The sequence below is a fragment of the Aedes aegypti genome, chromosome 3 (genome assembly GCF_002204515.2).
Source record: "Aedes aegypti strain LVP_AGWG chromosome 3, AaegL5.0 Primary Assembly, whole genome shotgun sequence".
Taxonomy (NCBI): Eukaryota; Metazoa; Arthropoda; class Insecta; order Diptera; family Culicidae; genus Aedes; species Aedes aegypti.
Window position 1 is genome coordinate 217642337 of NC_035109.1, and position 19540 is coordinate 217661876.

General features: G+C 37.1%; 1 protein-coding gene, 1 long non-coding RNA gene and 1 pseudogene across 2 annotated transcripts; 1 reads left to right on the top strand and 2 right to left on the bottom strand.

Annotated features, from left to right (window-relative positions):
• Positions 1 to 297: 297 nt before the first annotated feature.
• On the bottom strand, positions 298 to 2095 carry LOC23687977 (putative odorant receptor 83c). Its single transcript, XM_011494962.2, has 4 exons — positions 1288 to 2095; positions 1124 to 1223; positions 979 to 1068; positions 298 to 919 (listed from the first exon to the last, which is right to left on the bottom strand). The coding sequence occupies exons 1-4, from the start codon at positions 2073 to 2075 to the stop codon at positions 710 to 712; spliced, it is 1188 nt and encodes a 395-aa protein (XP_011493264.2). The 5' UTR covers positions 2076 to 2095; the 3' UTR covers positions 298 to 709.
• A 9380-nt stretch (positions 2096 to 11475) lies between these two features.
• Positions 11476 to 11773, bottom strand: LOC110678497 (annotated as a pseudogene).
• A 3395-nt stretch (positions 11774 to 15168) lies between these two features.
• LOC110679257 lies at positions 15169 to 16090 on the top strand. The gene is made up of 2 exons (XR_002502340.1): positions 15169 to 15688; positions 15750 to 16090. It is a non-coding gene; the product is annotated as an uncharacterized LOC110679257 (long non-coding RNA).
• The last annotated feature ends 3450 nt before the right edge of the window (positions 16091 to 19540 follow it).

The following is a 19540-nucleotide window of genomic DNA, read 5'->3' on the forward strand; positions in this document are numbered from 1 at the left end:
AATGTTTTGACATTTTTATAAAGGTTAGGCTACAATGATGAGAGCGGCAACACGGTGCGGCAGATTTAAACAATTAACCCATACATTTTCTGTCAAAACTTGCCGTGCCGCGTTACCGCTCTCATCATTGTGGGACAGCCTTTACGATTTCCATTAGCTGTCCGAAGTTCGAATCCAAGTTTCTTGGATATAAGGCAAAAGTAAGATATCGTCCGGAAAAATAATTATGGAAAGGCCATACATTTCTATTTATTTAAAATTCATGAGTTATACTTCACTGACTAAACGGACTAAAACAGTAACACTAAGCTAAGAAACACCCACACGTATAGTACTAGTTACAAATATTTATGTCATTTCTCAAACTTAGACCAACTTTTGAAAACACTATGTAACTTTGAAAACAAGGGAAAAAAAACAATGTTAATGTTTGATTTTTCATAGCAACTCATACAAAAAACATTTTCAACAAGAGAAAAAAATACGTTTTTCTTGCCAACGGGCTTCAATGACGAGTGCAAACATTCCTTAAAATAATTATCACATCCTTAAAAACGACGTTTTGTTTGAATTTACGACACACATAGTTTTCAAGTGTTGGTCAAGAAACAAATGTATATCTGAAAACAATTTCCAGTAGTTTGAGCAAACTTTTATTATATGATTATTGAGTCACATTTCATGATGCTTTACAACTATTCCTTGTCTACTATTCCTCCCGAACGGTGAGAAGCATTGTAAAAATACTGTAAATCGTTTTGTATACTTGCAAATACGTAGGTATGTTCAATCGTGCAAAAATTAACGTCCAATTGACGGGTTCTTGAGCTGACTGTAGGAGAAATCGCAGTGATTTTTGATTTTTAATCGACAGTTTATACCATGAAATGGTATAGATTTCCCGTTGAAGTTGTTCGTTCTGAATGGAAACAAAATCAGTGCAATTAAGATAGTGACATGATTTCTTGCATTTGTTACCTTAAATTCCAAAAACGTTCCGAGGAAGCATCCAAAAAATAGTTGGTAACTGACAAATAAGATGAACACGATCCCTTGGTACCATCCGAGCTGAAAGAGAGAAATTGTATTGTATGTTAAATCACACAATTAGGTAATTCTTCACCGTCACAACTGCAAATAACGATAGAATCAAAACCGATGATAAGCTTACAAAGGAAGCAAAAAAGATCATGCGGAATATTATTTCAACCGTTCGTAAATATCTGTAAAAACAAGTTCACAATTATTTACAACTTTTCATTCAGTTGAAATTTTGAAGTTATTTACTTCAGGTGCTCTTGATGGCGTTGTATTATTTTTATAATCAGATCATCCACCTCCAAATCTCCTGCTTCAATGTGACGATTTACTTCCTTCAATGAATCTATAATCAAATCTATTTGCGTGAAAGCATTCATCGATATTATCATGTAGATACAATCCGGACCCATGTCTTCAGACGTCACAAACACTGTTAGAATTATCTGCACCATATAATTGATAATGTACCCAAACCATGAAAAGCGATCAATATGTGGAATGTAGAACCCAAATGGTAACAACTTGGATCCGGTAAATGCCAACACCAACATAGGAGCAACATCCAATGAAAAACTTGTAAAACCGTAGCCCACCATCATCGTTTTCAAAATCACGCTCAGTAGAAAAACATTGCCTGTTAGCAGTTCTCTCGTTCGTGGGTTGCATTCCTCCCTGTAGAGTTGTTCTGTATATTTGTGCAGCCAGTTGAGATCTTTCCGGAATATAATGAAGATGACGAGCTTCGTCACAGCCTGCGTCGCGATTCCAAATGTAGTCAAAGAGTTGATAAGGTCTTCCGTATCGTTGCGCATTTCGTAGGCCGACGATGCATTGATGTAGAAGTAGAAACCCAAAATCAAGATGATGCCAAACAAAAATTTGTTGGGTACCGTGAAATCCTCACTGAACACATTCAGTCCTGATATTTTTGAAATCATATTAGGGGTTTTTATTTGGTGTGCATAAAAGTCAGCAGGTTGTTTGAAAGAATGTTGAAAAATCTTAAACCGATTCAACCTCTTTAGGAAACCCATCTTTTGAGATTTATTTCCTTAATCGACACAAAATGAATTGATTCTGATTGCAATTTAGCAACCCCCTATATATGCAATGTTTTGCCGTGGGAAATTCATCATGCACCTGTGTTGGTAGCGCTCATGAAGGACTACAATTATCCTATAGTAGAAATTTCTACAGATTTTTCCACTTCAGTAAACTGTTTTCTTTTGGAATGAAAATTGATGACACCTCATTGGTCATACATACGTTTGCCATATGGACGATTGCCATAAAGTAAAACTTCCATAAAATTAATTTCAAAAAAGGATGCAAGCCATAAAAGTACGTTTGTCATAATGCACATTTTTCATAATACCGTAAAACGGGGTATCTTTGATAATGCGGGTAACTTTGATAGTGCGGGACCCATCACATACTAAACGAAATAAGATATTATATGTAAATCAGTTAAGCAAAACGAATGCAAATGTAAAGAATATTGGTATGACACTTCATGTCAGAGCTATTTTTATTTGAATCGAGAACATTTGAGACTTAATATACGAATATTGAAAATTGATGCAACTTTAGCAATGTGGAATCGTTTACGAATAACCTGTTCTACAATCACTATTTGATGTAGTTTTGAATTATTTGTCACTTACATTTGACAGCTTAGTTACAATAGAACTTGAATATGGTCTCAAATCTCTTAGCGAAAACCATTTTTACAAACTGGGACCATTTTTGTTATCTAACTCAGAAATTTCCGAAAAGCCTAGAGGTATGCCACACCCCAGAAATGTTACGTAATTCATTCAAACTTGTTCGATTTATACTCCATTGTCAAAGTATCCCCAAAACAAAACCCGACTTTCGATCATATGAACAATTATAGATCCATTCAAAATTAATCTTTCGGAAATTTATCAACTGCAATGGATAGCTAGGATGTCAGTACTTGTTTTAAAAATATAAATTTTAGTTCTACGAAACAGCTTCCATAAATATTCAAGTTCACTTCGAAAATAAAAAAAAAAACTATCAAAGCTACTCCGTTTTACGGTATTTTAAAAGTCAATTGGAACGACAATTTGTATTTTTGATTTTGATATATTTCTGCGCTACTAAATATTCAACGCCAACGAAACGAGTATTTTTTTTGTAAGAAGATACCATCCCGTACGTATCTCTCGCGACAACAGACCATACAGCATCCGGCTTCAAAGCAATAAAAGAACGGGTCACGCTGCTGTTCTGCTCTAATGCTTCAAGAGATAAGCAGTTGAAGTCTCTTTTTCTCCATCGAGCAATGAAACCGAGGGCTAGGAAGAAAGAGAACTTCAACAAGCTCCCAGTGCACTGGAGGAGTATTCCAAAAGCCTGGTAGCATAGCAGATTTTTCAGGATTGGTTTGAAAACCTTTTTGTTCCAGAAGCTAAGGAGTATCTGGAGGGTAAAGGGTTCAAATTCAAAGCGCTACTCATTGTAGACAATGCTCCTGGATATTTGACCCTCGACCAAACACTACTTCATTATATCAACCGTTGGATCAACGGATCATTTCCACATTCAAAAAACTACGTAAACTGTGTGGCGTAGAACGGTTGATTCGACAAGGAGTGCCAGAGAATGACGAACGAGAAAAACGCGGCTTAAAACCGGATGTTGTTGTCTGGTAACCATAAAAGCATTGCTGAAAATTCAATAGATTGATGAGGAGTCTTAGCATGGAGATCGGGTTTTGAACTATATAAGTTTTTTTTTATTTTAACTGTTAACTAATTCAACTGTTCAACTGTTGAAAATAAAAATGAATAAATAGGGTAACTGGTACCAAAAATACAGTTGATTTTTACAAAAATCTAAAGGTGTCACGTCTAATTAGGGATCGTCCATAAACCACGTGGTCATTCATGGGGTCCCGACAGTATAGGGTAGAAGCACAGGATTTAGTAGAGTGGCCAAAGTGAATACAAATGATTTTTAATGTGTACTAAAAGCTCAATTGGTACCGTAAAATCGGGTGTAATTGATCAGAAGGGTGAAATTGATCATCGTATCACACGATTTTATTTATTCGTAATGGAGCACAAATATCAATGTAAGCTGCACTAAATGAACGTTGTTTGTCGTAACTATTGTCGAATTGTGTGTTGTGAAGTTTTTTTTGCGTTAAAGAATGTAAATTACTATGAAAATAATGTAAAATTTCAAAATCATGCACGGTGCAGTATTGACAAACACATATGAACTTCTAAATCTAAGCAATGATTTGAACATGGTATAAATTTGAAAGTTTGTGAGGATACTTGAGATATATCCCCAAAGCAGATTTCATCACCAAAACCCGTACCAATTAGCTTATATGGTTGAAATAATTTAATTTCTGTTAGATATCATTGAATTCCTACCCGTACCGTACCAGTACGGCTTATTTGCAGTACCCGAAATTACGGTACTGCAAATAAGCCCAATAAAGCTTTCATTCCTACCATAAAAAGTGAACGTCTCATGAAAGTAACATACAAATCTGAATTGAAAGTCAGTCAATGAAATCACCTGAGTACATCCTCCTTTTCCTGTAACGCAACTTTCACGATCGATTGTTTTCAACTATAGAAATCGTACGCTATAGTTATGTTTAACATAATTATGGCAAACGTATTTATGCCTATCAACCCGTTCACATTATATTATACGAATGAGAAAGCGTAAATATTCTTTCGATGCAAATTCAACCAGGTAATTTTATAACAGCCCTTCTCATTGCTTGATGAGCACCTAGTGCAAATATGTAATTATTTTTCGAAGAAAATAACATGTTTGAGATTGCGGGAAAACTTACTCGTTACCGTAAAACGGGGTAAATTTGATAATGCGGGTACTTTGATAGTAGGGGACTCACAACATTCTAAACTAAATGACATACTTTCTGATAATCAGTTAAGCAAAACGAATGCAAAAGTAAAGAGTATTAGTATGGCACTTCATGTCGGAGCTATTTTCGTTAGAAATGATAACATTTAAAGCTTTATATTCGAATATTCAAAATCGATGGGATTTCAGCATTTTACTACCCCTACAAACAAAAAGTTGGTCACTTGTCTTTGATAGCTTAGTTATCATAGAACTTGAATATGGTCTCAAACCTCTTAGCGAAAAGCATTTTTACAAACTGAGACAATTTTTGTAATCTGAGTCAGAAATTGCCATATAACGTTAAACTCGTAGAGGTATGCAACGCCCTATAAATGTTACGTACCGTAATTTCGGGTGAAATTGATCATTTTTCACGGTTTTTCTAGTCTGTTTTCTATAATGTTAACAATGCCAAACAACTAAATGCAGGAAAATAAGTACAAAGGTGAGCCTCCTGTACCGAAATTTTCTAACAAATGTCATTTTAGTGTTAGCAAATATTTCTAAAATAAAAAATCTCATTTCGGGGTGAAATTGATCACTTGTCAATGCCATAATTGTTAGTTTTCAAAACAACTCTACATGATAAATTTGAGCTCCCTGAATACGAATATGCTTGCCAAAATCTTAACAATGCAATATTTATGTAAATAACGAACAGTTAAATTTCAAGAATTACGCGGAAAACGCCTAAATGTATGTGAATTTCCTAAGAAAATCAATGATATCTAACAGAAATTCAATTATTTCAACTCTTAGAGCTAATTGGTACGAGTTTTGGTGATGAAATCTGGTTTGCGGATATATCTTAAGCATCCTTACAAATATTCAGGTTTATACTATGTTCAAATCCTTGCTTAGAAACAGAAGTTTATAGCTGTTTGTCAATAGTGTACCGTGCATGATTTTGAAATTTTACATTACTTCCATACTTGTTTTTAATTATGAATCGTGGTTTACGGCTAACCAGCCGAGTAGAAGTTTAACAACTACCGAAATGCTAAACATTACATATAATTTGCAATTGGATTAGATGGACAAATTGATGTGAAGATTTGCGAAAAAGTTACACGTCTTCTCAGTGAGAATCGAACTCACGACTCCCCGATCTCTAGTTGGGGCGCGTTACCACTACGCCATGAGAGGACTCATGAACGCAGAAGTTAACCTGAATTCGATTTCAGGTCAATAATCACGTGGTCCTTTTTCGCAAAGTGCACCTCTTTCGGAAGAATTAGATGCCCATCCAAACACAACGCTTTCTATATATATCCAATGCCTAGCCCGAGAGCGCATTATTTTCATAGTAATAAACATTCTACAACGCAAAAAACTTCACAACACACAATTCGACAATAGTTACGACAAACAACGTTCATTTACTGCAGCTTACATTGATATTTGTGCTCCATTACGAATAAATAAAATCGTGTGATACGATGATCAATTTCACCCTTCTGATCAATTACACCCGATTTTACGGTAATTCATTCAATTTTCTTCGATTTATACTCCATTATCAAAGTACCAAAACACCAAAACCAAAGAATCAAACACCAAAACAGAAAACCGACTTTCGATTATATGGGGCCATGCACAAATTACGTCACGCTCCAAGGGGGGGGGGGGGAGGGGGTCGAGCCAAGCGTGACAAGCCTTACAAAATTTTCGGAGAACTCATACAAATAGTGTGACAAAGGGGGGAGGGGTCGAAAAAGTGGAAATTTAGCGTGACATAATTTGTGTACCATCCCTATGAAAAATTATATATCCATTCAACATAAATCTTTTGGCAATCTTGCAACTGCAATCGATAGCTAGGATGCCAGTACTTGTTTTAAAAATATAAATTATAATTCTTTGAGACAGCATGCATAAATATTCAAGTTTTCTTCGAAAAAACTATCAAAGTTATCCCGTTTTACGGTACCCATGAAACAATGCTGTGCCCTTTGGAAATCAATTCTACTAATGACGGTATTCGTGCCATCAATACTTGAAAGCAGCATCGTCTCGAAATTGAATAATTGTATGTGCTAGTGAACCATAGCTTTTTAAACAAATATTTGTAACATCTGTTTAAGCTGTTATTTGAATTCTTAAGATATCTCCCTAACTTTTTTGGTTCAATATCATAGCATTCATAAGGGCTATATTGCATCAACCTGTGAGCGCGAGTGGACATCAACTAAAAATTGGCTCTTTTTTCGTATCGCTGAATCGGACATCCTTCCTCCAGGATTCTGAGAAGGCCAGCCACTACTCCGTGCACCGCCAGTTTCGTCATCCGATAGCATGACGCAACTCCTGACGATTTCAATAAGTGGTTTGAACGCCCTTAATTGGATGCCCATGCAGTGGGTTGCAATACTATCAAATCAACGTTGGGATTTGGACGAACTTCCCGATCACTTCTTAGTCAGACTCGTCCAGATCAGTTACCAAAAAGGTGGTGACGTAGTTACCAGAGAGCTGCAGTTCAAACTGCTAACGAATTTCCACCTAGCGTTCGTGGAAGCTGTTGATATCAAGCTGACGACACCCGATGTCCACATGGCAGTCATCGCCATCCACTACCCCGAGCAGTTCAAAGAGACGTTCGACACAAGCGTAAGACTCTAGAAGCAGCTCGGGCGGAGAAATTATCAAAGAGTGAACTGGACCCAGCTCCAGCGTTACGTGGAAAAACGTATGACCGAAAACCCCGCACTAACAGCGACAGGCAATGATGATCGTCACCATGATTTTCAATCGTACAGTCAGTCGCCTCACAGTTATGGATAGCACACATATATTGGTCAGAGTTGGATTAAATGGAGAAATCTCATTAAATAAAGTTGCATTGTTGCAGAATACCTTATTACCATAAATACATACAGCACCGCAATCAACACTAATATGCTTACACATATTTTTTCGTCCCTACGAAATAACATGTAAAATATTCCTAGAAGCAATGATTCATAACTAATCATATCAGTGATATTCTTGTAACTTTATCTCGTAAGTTAAGTCATTCTACTATCAGTGCATTACACAGTGAAGTAAATTCAGATACTTTGCCTCGTATACCACACAGATGTGGGTGTAAAAGAAACATTCTATACCTACTTTATCACGCCATGCATGTGATATTCAAACAATTAAAATAAACTCGCCAGCTGTCAGTTAGCATTTCAAAATGGCAGAATGGGAAATCTGACACATTGGACTACCTCCTTTCTAGATACCGTAAAACGGGGTAACTTTGATAGTTTTTTCGAAGAAAACTTGAATATTTATGCATGCTGTTTCAAAGAATTTTTATTCATATTTTTAAAACAAGTACTGGTATCCTAATTATCGATTCCAGTTGATGGATTTCCAAAAGATTAATTCTTAATGGATATATAATTTTTCATATAATCGAAAGTCGGTTTTCTGTTTTGGGGTAACTTTGATAATGGAGTATAAATCGAACAAGATTGAATGAATTACGGAACATTTATAGGGCGTTGCATATCTTTAGGCGTTTAACGCTATATGGAAATTTCTGACTTAGATTACAAAAATGGTCCCAGTTTGTAAAAATAGTATTCGCTAAGAGTTTTGAGACCGAATTTGAGTTCTACTATAACTAGGCTATCCAGTATAAGTGACGAATTCATTATGACTTCATCAAATAGTGATCGTAGAACAGATTGTTTGAGAGCATTTCAAAATTGCTAAAATCTTATAAATTTTCCATATTTGCATATAAATCCTCAAATGTACTTGATTCCAACGGAAATAGCTTTAAAATGAAGTGTCATACTAATACTCTTTACTTTTTCATTCGTTTTGCTTACCAGATTAACATGATCTTTGTTATTTCGTTTAGTATGTTGAGAGTCTCGCATTATCAAAGTTACCCGCATTATCAAAGTTACCCCGTTTTACGGTACCTTGGATAAGACGATCCCGAAAAAACGCCTGAACGTGTGCTTCCGCTAATACATCATTCGTTTACGCCGCAGATAAATTGCTGTTATAGCGTTCTGATTCTATAATAAGGATCCTGCTCTCCCACTATCTCACATTTGTGATATTAAGGCAGCGTCCATTTATCACGTAACGCTAAAACTGTTTGAATGTTTGACCCCCTCTCCCCCCTCCGTAACGCTTTTTGTATGAAAAATTTCAAATTTTTGTATCAGCACTAACGCTTGAGCCTACTTCCCCTCTCCCCCTAGAGCGTGGATGCCGCCTTACAACGTTTAAATTTTTTATTGAAACTTTTTCGTAAACAATCGCTAGTTTTGAAATGTATACCCGAAACAACTACATTCTGCAGTATCAGTGTGGTAATTTTATTCTGTACAGCATCACCATAATTTTCACTCATCTTCTTCTTTTTGGCATTAACTTCGTCACTGGGAGCCTGCTTCTCAGCTAAGTGTTCTTATGAGCACTTCCACAACTGAGAGCTTTCTTTGCCAAAGTTGCCATTTTCGCATTCGTATATCGTGTGGCAGGTACGATGATACTTAATGCCCAGGGAAGTCAAGGAAATTTCCATTACAAATAGATCCTGGACCGACCGGGAATCGAACCCAGACACCTTCAGCATGGCTTTGCTTTGTAGCCTAACCACTCGGCTAAGGAAGGCATCCAATTTTCACTCATTATTCTGAAAAATAACGTTTATTGAATTTAGTGAAATCAAACATACCCGCATGTTTCATTAAGGCCCAAGTAAAAATAGTGCAAAAGTCAAAACTGAAAAAGCAGTTTTCTCTTTTTAAATAGACAAATCGAAGAAAATAAAAACACACAGCTCTTTTATTTGTCAAATAAAAAGCCTGTGTGTTTTTATTTTAATCAATTTGTTGTTTATAAAGGAGAAAACTGCTTTTTCAGTTCTGACTTTTGTGCCATTTTCTCTTGCGCCTTAAAGCCGATCGAATTTGGGAAACTTTTACGACAAACCTTTAAAAACTCTCCATTACTTCTCATCATGAGGAATTGGTATCGATTAAATTTCAGATTGTGCCCTTTCTTTGATGATTGTTCTTACAACGTTCAATTGCTATCCGATGATCTCTTTCTCGAATAAACAGGATGAACAGGTCCGGCAGCATCGAGGTTCCAGTATTTCGAATTTTCGTTTATCCTTTTATCCCTTGAGAACTTTTTCAAACACTGCTTCAAGCAACCGCATCTCTAAAGCATAATCCTGTTGAAAGAACGACGTTTTTTGCCTTGAGCAAACGTTGTATCTCCATCCGTCGTGTCTGACTTCCAGTAACTGGATCGGCAGGATCAACGAAGAAGCCACCATCGGAATCAACATCATCTCCGATCGGAACACGTAAGCTTTCCTTGTCTTCACAATCGGGATCCTGCGGGAAGCTATATTCACGGTCATTTTCTTTATCGGAATCTCATCGGTTTCGTAGGATCAACTGGAGACCAAACGCCATATTGACTGTGAAGGGATGATAACACAGGAAAACTGACGTGATGTTCGATATTTGAGCATACACCATGCTGCAGCATCACAGCAGGCGATTATTATCCCATGAAATCGTGAAAATAACTGCGTAGTCGTATCAATGCAGCAATTATCGTGAAAATATTAATCAAATCATAGAACAAAGTATGTTTTATGATTCTGAAGAGATGTTTATGCTATAGGCTCATTTTTTGACGTTGGATAACGTCTTACGGCAACATACTGGGATACAATTTCGAGAAACGAAAAATCGCTCGCATCACGAAAAGTGGTTAGATTTTAACTGTTAATAACTTACTAACGCCCGGATAGATTTTCAAGATTCTTGCACCAATCGATTGGAAATCTTTCTACGAATCCACTCCAATAATGAAAACTATTGATTTTCATGACTAAACTATAGAAAAATTGGGATATATCGTGGTATGTTTTATTTTTCATAGAAAAGCACATTTTTCTTGTGTATTCCTGACACAGACATCATTGCGTGATATCTTAGCCACTCGTCATTCAAAGAGAAACGCCCCTTTCGGTCTTCTTCTTACTTCTCTTTATTATCTCGTGTTCAGTCGAAGCCAACCAAATTCGACTTCACGCGCACGCGCACGACCTCATTTTAATTCAATTGTCTTTGGTAATCTTTTGGTGTGTTTCTGTCTAACAATGGAATGAAAATCCAGTTCGATCGATTGTGACTACCACCAACCGTCCTTTTCAGGACGACAATTTCATTTTGAAAGAGAGTTATGAGAATTTTACACCGTGAAGAGCGACATTACTGGTGAATGGATGTGATGGATTCATATTTCGGTCAGTCATTTGCATGCAATCACTCATCAGCGTCAACATTAGTGCTTTTCGAGAATCACAGGTCCAAGGAATCAATTTCCCATCGCGCTTTCGCAGGGCAATCTTCGACATTGTGTGCATGAGAGATAAATTGCGGACGGCACTAGAATGAGGATCCCGGATTTTACGTGAAATGCATTGTTGTGGCTCTGAAAGAAGCCGTTTTGCTTGAAATTGTGTCCCAATTCAATTTAAACTCGTTCGCCATGGATACGACGAGCCAGCTAGAAGGCCTCCGGCATGATGGTGACACGCTTGGCGTGGATCGCGCACATGCTGGTACCCTCAAAGATAGGCCTCGTTCGCTTCCTGCAGGGCCATGACGGCCAAGCTCTGTAATCGCAGATCGGTCTTGAAGTCCTGAGCGATTTCACGGACCAGGCGCTGGAAACACAACTTGTGGATCAGCAGCTCCGTCGAATTCTGGTAGCGACAGATCTCACGCAGAGCGACCGTTCCTGGCCGATAGCGATACGGCTTCTTGACTCCTCCGGTGGCTGGAGCGAGACGAACAGTGGACATCGAACGAGCAAGAAGAATTCATCCATCGCGTACCGCATAGAAGCCGCCGAGCCGAGCATCAGTTTTGTTTCAATCGTTGCCGAAGATAGACCGTAGTTTACACGACCAGACAAGGGAGGCAAAAAACTCGGAAAAGGAAGCGCCAAACGTCATCGCAAGGTTTTGCGTGATAACATCCATTGCATCATCACCAAGCCCGCCATCCGTCGTCTGGCTCGCCGTGGCGACGTCAAGCATACCTTCGGTCTCATCTACGAGAAAACCCGCGGGGTGCTGAAGTCATCCAGAATTCTGTCGGCTACGCTCTGAAGTGGCAGGGCCGTACGCTGTACAGATTTGGAGGTTAAATCGCCCCCATCACCGACACCAGAATTCAAAACTACCACTGAATCCACTAAACCTGAGCATGGAATGGTGATCGACGATATCCTCACCCAACCGTTCTTTTCAGGACGACAATTTAGTAAGGGTATGCGATATGGATTTTTTCCATGTCGATACGAAACGAAACGATACGCGGAATATCTTGCGCTGATAATGACGAAACGAAACGAAATTTTAAAATGTTTCGTGTAACTCGATACGAAATCAAATATCTCACGGAATTTTTCGAAACGAAACGAAATTTTTAAATTTGTTTCGCGGAATACACGTTTAAGTTTTTTTTTCTTGTCAAAAGCTGGAAATTTGACCATAGGCATAAAAACGTATTTTTAAATCCTCTACCATATGGAAACCTTAGTGTTGCCTAGCGGAATCCTTACATGTTTTGGTAAGACTCTTTTCTGTTTGTTTGAAATTTTCTTAATAACTTTATATGGTTTCATTTCAACATATCTGACATTCACACAAGGCAATGAGTGGGTTTAATTTAAATGTTGTCGAAAAGCAGTTACAAACATTTAAAACAATCTCAAAAATATCGAGAGTAGCCTAAAATTAATTTGATTTTTAGAAATGCCTTACAATTTTTTTAATCATGTGGATGTGATGGTATGCTAATATATACCATAAAACATGGAATAATAATATTCATTTTTTTTACTGTACTGTATGCTTTGTGGCATGAATGAATGAGATAGGGGACACAAGTCGATAAGTGATCATGAAAACACTAAACTGAGAAGCAGACTCTGTCCCAGTTGGAACATAACGCCAGAAAGAAACGCCAGAAAGAAGAAGATAAATAAGTAGAACAGAGGAATCATTGGAATATTTGCTTTAGTATTTGCTGGATTATTGAATTAAATTAATTTTTAAAGAATCCATCAACACATACCTAAGAAATCAATCAAGATAAATTTAAAAGAACTGCAAAAGTAATAAACTCCAAGAGATATTGCGGCAGCAACTTAACCAGGATTGCCTGTTGGTGTAAATTTAGAAGTTCCTAATAAATTTCTGGAAAAGCCTTGAATAAACTGTGAATTAATTCTTGGAGGGATCAAATTTGGACGAAAGCAAACTTTTAGAGTAAACCTTGTAGAAAATACTGAGGGCATTTCTATTATTTTGAAAAGCAAATACTGGAGAAATGATCCTATTCCAAAATCTGTGAAGGAATTTCTGGACGATTTCTGGAAGAATTAAGGATTGTTGATATTATCTCATTTTCAGATTCTTTGTTTAAAACTAGTAGTCCAAAATCACATTTTCACTAAATTTTGAGCCTCGAGAGTATTGTAAAAAATATTTGAAAATTTCGAAAAAAATGTTTTGAATCTGGACTACATAGCATAGAGGAACCACAAATAAGGCTGACAAGTTCACCCATGTTCGTTCAGACAATCCGTCTTTCAATGAGCTAAATTTAATGTATGGCTCATTTTTTTTCTCGGGATTTAGATGTGCGAAAATCAAAAAAAAAAAAAATGTTGCGCTTTTCCTTTGTGAAATACGCTAGGTACCCCAGCAAACTTGAATCTATATCCGGAACCAATTTTGATGGTGCATGCAATGCATGAATCAAATTTATAACTGATTTGGCGAAACTAGAGAATTTTGAAACTTGATGTCGGTATTGAAAAGGTTAAGACTTTTGCCTTGCGGCATTTGGCTTCTAATACTTGTTATGATATATTATCAATATTCGCATTTTTTTTTTGATTGGGGGTCGTGAGGAAATTATGTCACGTTATAAGAGGAGAGAGGAGTTGGTGGTGTGGTACAGCGTGAATAAACCTGGATTCACTTTTCGATATAAAATAATGTACGCATCTACCTTTTTTAAGGTGAATATAAATCGAAGGCATACCTCAGAATTTCAAGAGCAAAAATTTAACGAACTCGACAGCGGTTCAAGCTGAACACTTGATCGATTGGCCATCGAGTAACCAATTGATAGAGTTTTCAGCTTGAATGGACGTCTGGTTCTTTAGATTTGTGCTCTTGAAGATTTAAGGTATGGCTTTGGATCACCCAAAACAACGCGATTTTTTACGGCGACAGCGACAAACCATCGCTGCGATTTCGCTGCTACATGTAGAGTTTTATGAAACAACATCGAAATCGCGGCTATTTTTTGTCACCGTTTGTATTTTTGTCGCCATCGCGGAAATAATCGCGTTGGTTTGGGAGAGCTGTTCTTATACTGTGTTAAAAGTGCGCGCGCATCAATAATCTGCACCACCTGAGCAAATTCAGAACATCAGGGACTCACGCTCCGCAGCTTTTTTGACATTTGTGTACAAACAATTATTGCGATATATTAACGGATTTGCTCAAAAGAACACGCGATGTTTCCCGGAGGAAACCGTGATTTTGCTTGCGGTAGTTCATCAAACGCAGTTGTTCCTTTCCTGGGTTATTCGCCGCGAGGAATTTAGGACAAATTGGCGTTTTTGGAAACTTTACAACGGCAGTGCAGTTTATCATATCCTGCGGACTAGAGTGCCTGTAAATAAGAGTGACGTCATGTTCCAGTTTTGACAGGTCTCCTGCTCGATTAGAACGCGGATTTGTATGGAAATGACAGTTCGTCGCTGTTCCAATTTTGACATTGACGCCATTCTTATCTAGATCCACTCTGCTGCGGACTAGTCAATACTACAGTCATCCAACAGTTATGGATAGCACACAGATATGGATCAAAGTTGGATTAAACGGAGAATATCTCATCAAATAGAGTAGCAATTACGCAGAACCTATTTTACCTACGCGAACCATAAATCTATACAGCATCGCAATCAACTATAACATGCTTAAACACTTTTGTTCCATTCGTAGGATATAAAATTTCATACATATGCCTAGAAGCGTCGATTCATATTTGTGGGGCATTGAAACCCATACCACAGTTGGTCGGTGTTCAGACAGACCGGACTAGATGATATTTTGGCGTTCTAAAGATACGTTAAGGACTCAATTGAATGTGATTTTTCCTATGCTATTTTTATACAGATGTATCATCAAATAGATAAGTTCCATTATTACAGCAAATAACACAAAAATTTGGATATTTCGCATGCCTGGGAAACGTTTTTCTGAAACCATGAAAAAACACTTGGTTCAGTCTGTCTGAACACCGACCAGATATGTATCTAAGATATTAAGACGATTCCTGAAGAAACGCCAAAACGTACACGGAGAAAACGGAAAATACTAATTAGAGTGCTTTTTATTACATTCATGCTATTCTTTTTGTATAACCATTGCAAATCATAAAGAATAAGCATCACCATCTTTAAGTTTATACCTTTCAATGCATTTCCAAAATGTATATTTTTGCTTGAATTTTGTGATGCCAATGTTACTCTTGCAACTTAGTGATGTTATTTCAGTAACAGCACCATGTTCAACGGCTGCTCCTCGAAAATTAAACAAGTTTTTGCTAGCTTCAGGGAGAGAAAATTGTGATATACAGCGATCTTTCTAATGCTAAAGGTGAGTTGATCTCAATCATCATATTGTGTTTTTTTTTTCAAACTTATACATCCTTTTGCAGAAGCAGGAAACGGAGCTGATTCGGAGATTCAAGAGCAGAAACAAACTTCAACGTATCCATCGAGCTGGTTGTTGAAGCATTTAAGGCTTGATCGGGATTATTAACATCAACTGCAAAAGATGAACCAAACTATTAGGCATAACGGATCATCCACGATAAGTTCCGTTTTTTCCAGCCAAATCAGGATCAGAATGCTGTTCGCCAAGAAATCATTCAATGACGGCAACTCCTTGCACATGCTAGTGAGTAAAGTACAGAGGAAACGAAACGATGGCGTGCACTTTTCTTCATATATTATACATTAAATACAGCTGGGACAAATAAACATGTTTCTCCTTGTTCGTTTCTGTTTCGATCCCATTGATTTTTTGTTTGTAAATAAAAAATATGCTTCATTTATGCTTAATCGGAATTATCAGGCTTTTAAGATCCGAGCATATAATTGCTGAATATGCGTAAGTTTGAATAAAAGCCGTTTATACTAGCAACGTATATTGGCAAAAAATGCATGACAAGGGGTGAATAGATCAAATATGGTTTTAGTATGATAATTAAGCTATTTAGATTGCTTTTATTTCTGCGTGTATGCTTTAACTTGCACACCATTCGTTTGCCTCGCAGATAATTTGCTGTTATAGTGTTCTGATCCCTGATATGAGTCGATTTAATCCGTAATACGGACCCATTTTTGACTGTAGCTATGAGTAGAAGCGAACGCTTTGCCTTTTTTTTGTTCGAAATTAAACTTGAATTTCGCGAAATTCCGTTATATTCCGTTTGTTTTCAATTTTCCGTGGAAATGTTTTAACAATTTGTCGAAACGAAACGAAATAGCAAAATACAAATTTCGCCTGTGCGAGTTCCGTGGAATTCCGCGGAATTTCGTTTCGAACCGTATTTGACGGAATCATTCGGTATTTCGCATACCCTTACAATTTAGTTTTGAAAGAGTTTTGAAAATATTTCTACCGCGAAGCGCAACATTACTGGCAATACTCACAGCAACAGAACTGTCGATGAATTAAATAATCGTTTTAGTGAAATTTTTAGTGATTTGCGGTAAACATTTTACCAAAATCAGTAAAATATTATTTGCTAATGTGTTTACCACATTCTTGCTATAATTCATCTCGTAGCATCATACAATATCTGATTAGTTATGAATGATTGACAAAACGACAATTTGAGAATGTTTCCGAGGACGCTGATGCAGTGCTGTCGGAATGCAATATATTTTCTATTGTTAAGGAACAAGGATGGAAATCTAGTGATCATGACAAAATCCATGATGCCTCGCGTTGTTCTTTATCCTGCGATCATAGCAACAACGATTAACTCTTTGTCGTCAAGCTATCACAACAAACTACGCTCCGCGAATAATGCATCGTGTTGCACGTGTGCTAGGGATTAACTGTTCGCGAAACAAAGTTTGATTATTTCGAGGATTTTTCCACTTTTACTTAATGATCTACCTCCATATATGTGGTTTGTGATTCTAAAACCAATCGGATATTGGTTAAGCGATAAATAATAGCGCGAATGCGGCATGATTCAAGTTGATCGCTACTTGTAACAACATCCGATAAACTCTTTGTCCCACGACAAACAGTGCATCGGATGCTTCATATATCCGCTCTACGCACGCGTCATGAGGTGTTGAAATCATGCTGCTGCGAGAGTAACGGCCCTCTTAGATTATTCCAATACTTTGTGGTTGATCGCTAGAGCCGATTTTTTCCCATCCTTGTTAAGGAATGATTCAAATATTACGTACCTAACCCAAAATCAATGGAAAAGTGTTATTTTGAATTAATTGCTCCAAATTAACAATGATTAGGTATACACTTAAGAATCAATTCTTCAATATAATGGCCTAAGCTTCTGAATAGATGTAAAGTGATTATTTTGTATTAACACAAAATAATAACACACAATGTCTATAATAAATCAGAATTGACATGCAACAAATAGTGTGAACATTATTTGGATTTTTAGCAGTAGAAATCTTTCATAAGTTCGTGACGGTCTCAAGCCAGGAAGAGGCTAACGTTATCCAACCTCAACTTGGCGGTTGTATCTCGGAAACAACCTCTTACTTTTATTGCATTAAATTCTTGTTTATTTACTTCTTTGTTTTACATTTAAATTTGTTTACAATCTAAGAGATTGATCCGAAGTGTCCTTCAGTTTTGTTAACTGTGTTTTGTTGATTTGCTCTGATTGTATTAGTGGGTTTAACCCTAGTGTTATGCTCGGCCTTATCGGCTCTGGTAGTTTGACAATTAAAACTATTCCTGAATTATTTCGGTGGTCCCGAAAAGCCAGTGCTTATTCAGCTATATAGTACTGATCCGATTTTGTCTACCCCCGATTATTTCAGCTGTTTGACCCGATTTTGTCAGCCAAAAGTATTTTGTCAAAAAATTGTTTTCGTCATGTAAACGTAAACGTGGTGTTACATTGAAACTGTTGATGAAGTTTAATATCATGCACGTATGGTCGTAGCCATAGGGGGTTATAACAATGTCCCCTCCCCGTGGACGATGGAAAATATGTACTTCGGGAATTAATCTTGTGTTTAAATTCTTCAAAGATTGTCCCCAGCACTCGTATTTACCTGTCTGTAAAATTTCTGAAGTAATTCTATAAAAAATCTTCTAAACACTTCTGTATGAATTTTAAACTACTTTTTATAAAAAAGTATGCGGAAAACTCCGGATGGAACAGTCTTTGAATTATGCTTAGAGGAATTTCAAGAAAATATTAGATGCAATTATTGCTGCTATTTTGAAGAAGTATCCTAAAATTTCGGTGTTCTGGGATAAATTCTTAAATAATTCAACGGTCATGTATAACTAGGAATTTGTTTGTCTTACTGGCCATAACAAAATTGCTGATCCAACGGACCACAACGAATCGGATCATCAGATTGTTTTCCAATAATTAATTCTCCACGAATTAGAATGGTCCCATAACTCAACACTAAAACAAGACGCCTTTTGAACTTCACTTTAATTAGTGTGAAAAAATTGGATGGATATCTTACATAGTTTTATGTTTCATGTAAAAAGAGTGCAGAGGTAGTGTAAAATGATCGATTTGGCGTGAAAACCGTGAATGAAATTTTAAGAACCGATTTTCGACCCCTCCCCCCTTTATTTTCTGATAAAAAACCTGGCTACGCCCATGTCCACCGCCCCTTTAAGAGCCCAATTAAGTTCTAAACGCGATTCACAAGCAAATATAAACACGTTAAAATTAAAAAAAAAACGAAAACAACAAAATTGACCAGATTTTGTCAGGTTCCCCATTATGTGAGTCAACAAATCATCGAGGGACTGACGAAATAGGGTCCTTACTGTAATTGAATTAGAAGAGTCACAGGCATTCAAAATCATGAAGATTGAGCCGTCACATGCCTAGTTTTAGCACAAAACATTAAATATCCCACAATACGGGTATCTCCAGTTCTCATTCCTGGGTTATTTCGGTGGTCGAACCAAAGTGGTCATTCACCAAAAATTGAACTAGAAAAGTCACAAGTATTCAAAACCGTGAAAATTGAGCCGTCGCATGCCTAGCTTTGGTACAAAAACTGAAATGTCTCGCAATACGGGTATCTCCCGTGGTCATTCCTGGGCTATTTCGGTGGGCCAGAAGAACCGAAGACGCCATTCATAAACAATTGAACTACCGTTTTGATTCATATTACGGACAGCTTTTAATTCCGGACACTCTTCTTTGTATGGGAAACATTTCACACGAAATGTTTCAATTTTTGCCGTTCAAAA

Bases quoted from the DNA above. Each gene is read 5' to 3' on its own strand.
- LOC23687977 (XM_011494962.2), bottom strand. From the start codon at position 2,075: ATGGGTTTCCTAAAGAGGTTGAATCGGTTTAAGATTTTTCAACATTCT. The intron at 1,224-1,287 runs GTAAATAACTTC...TTGTTTTTACAG, and splicing joins CGCCATCAAGAGCACCTGAA to ATATTTACGAACGGTTGAAA. The intron at 1,069-1,123 runs GTGAAGAATTAC...TCTCTCTTTCAG, and splicing joins CGTTATTTGCAGTTGTGACG to CTCGGATGGTACCAAGGGAT.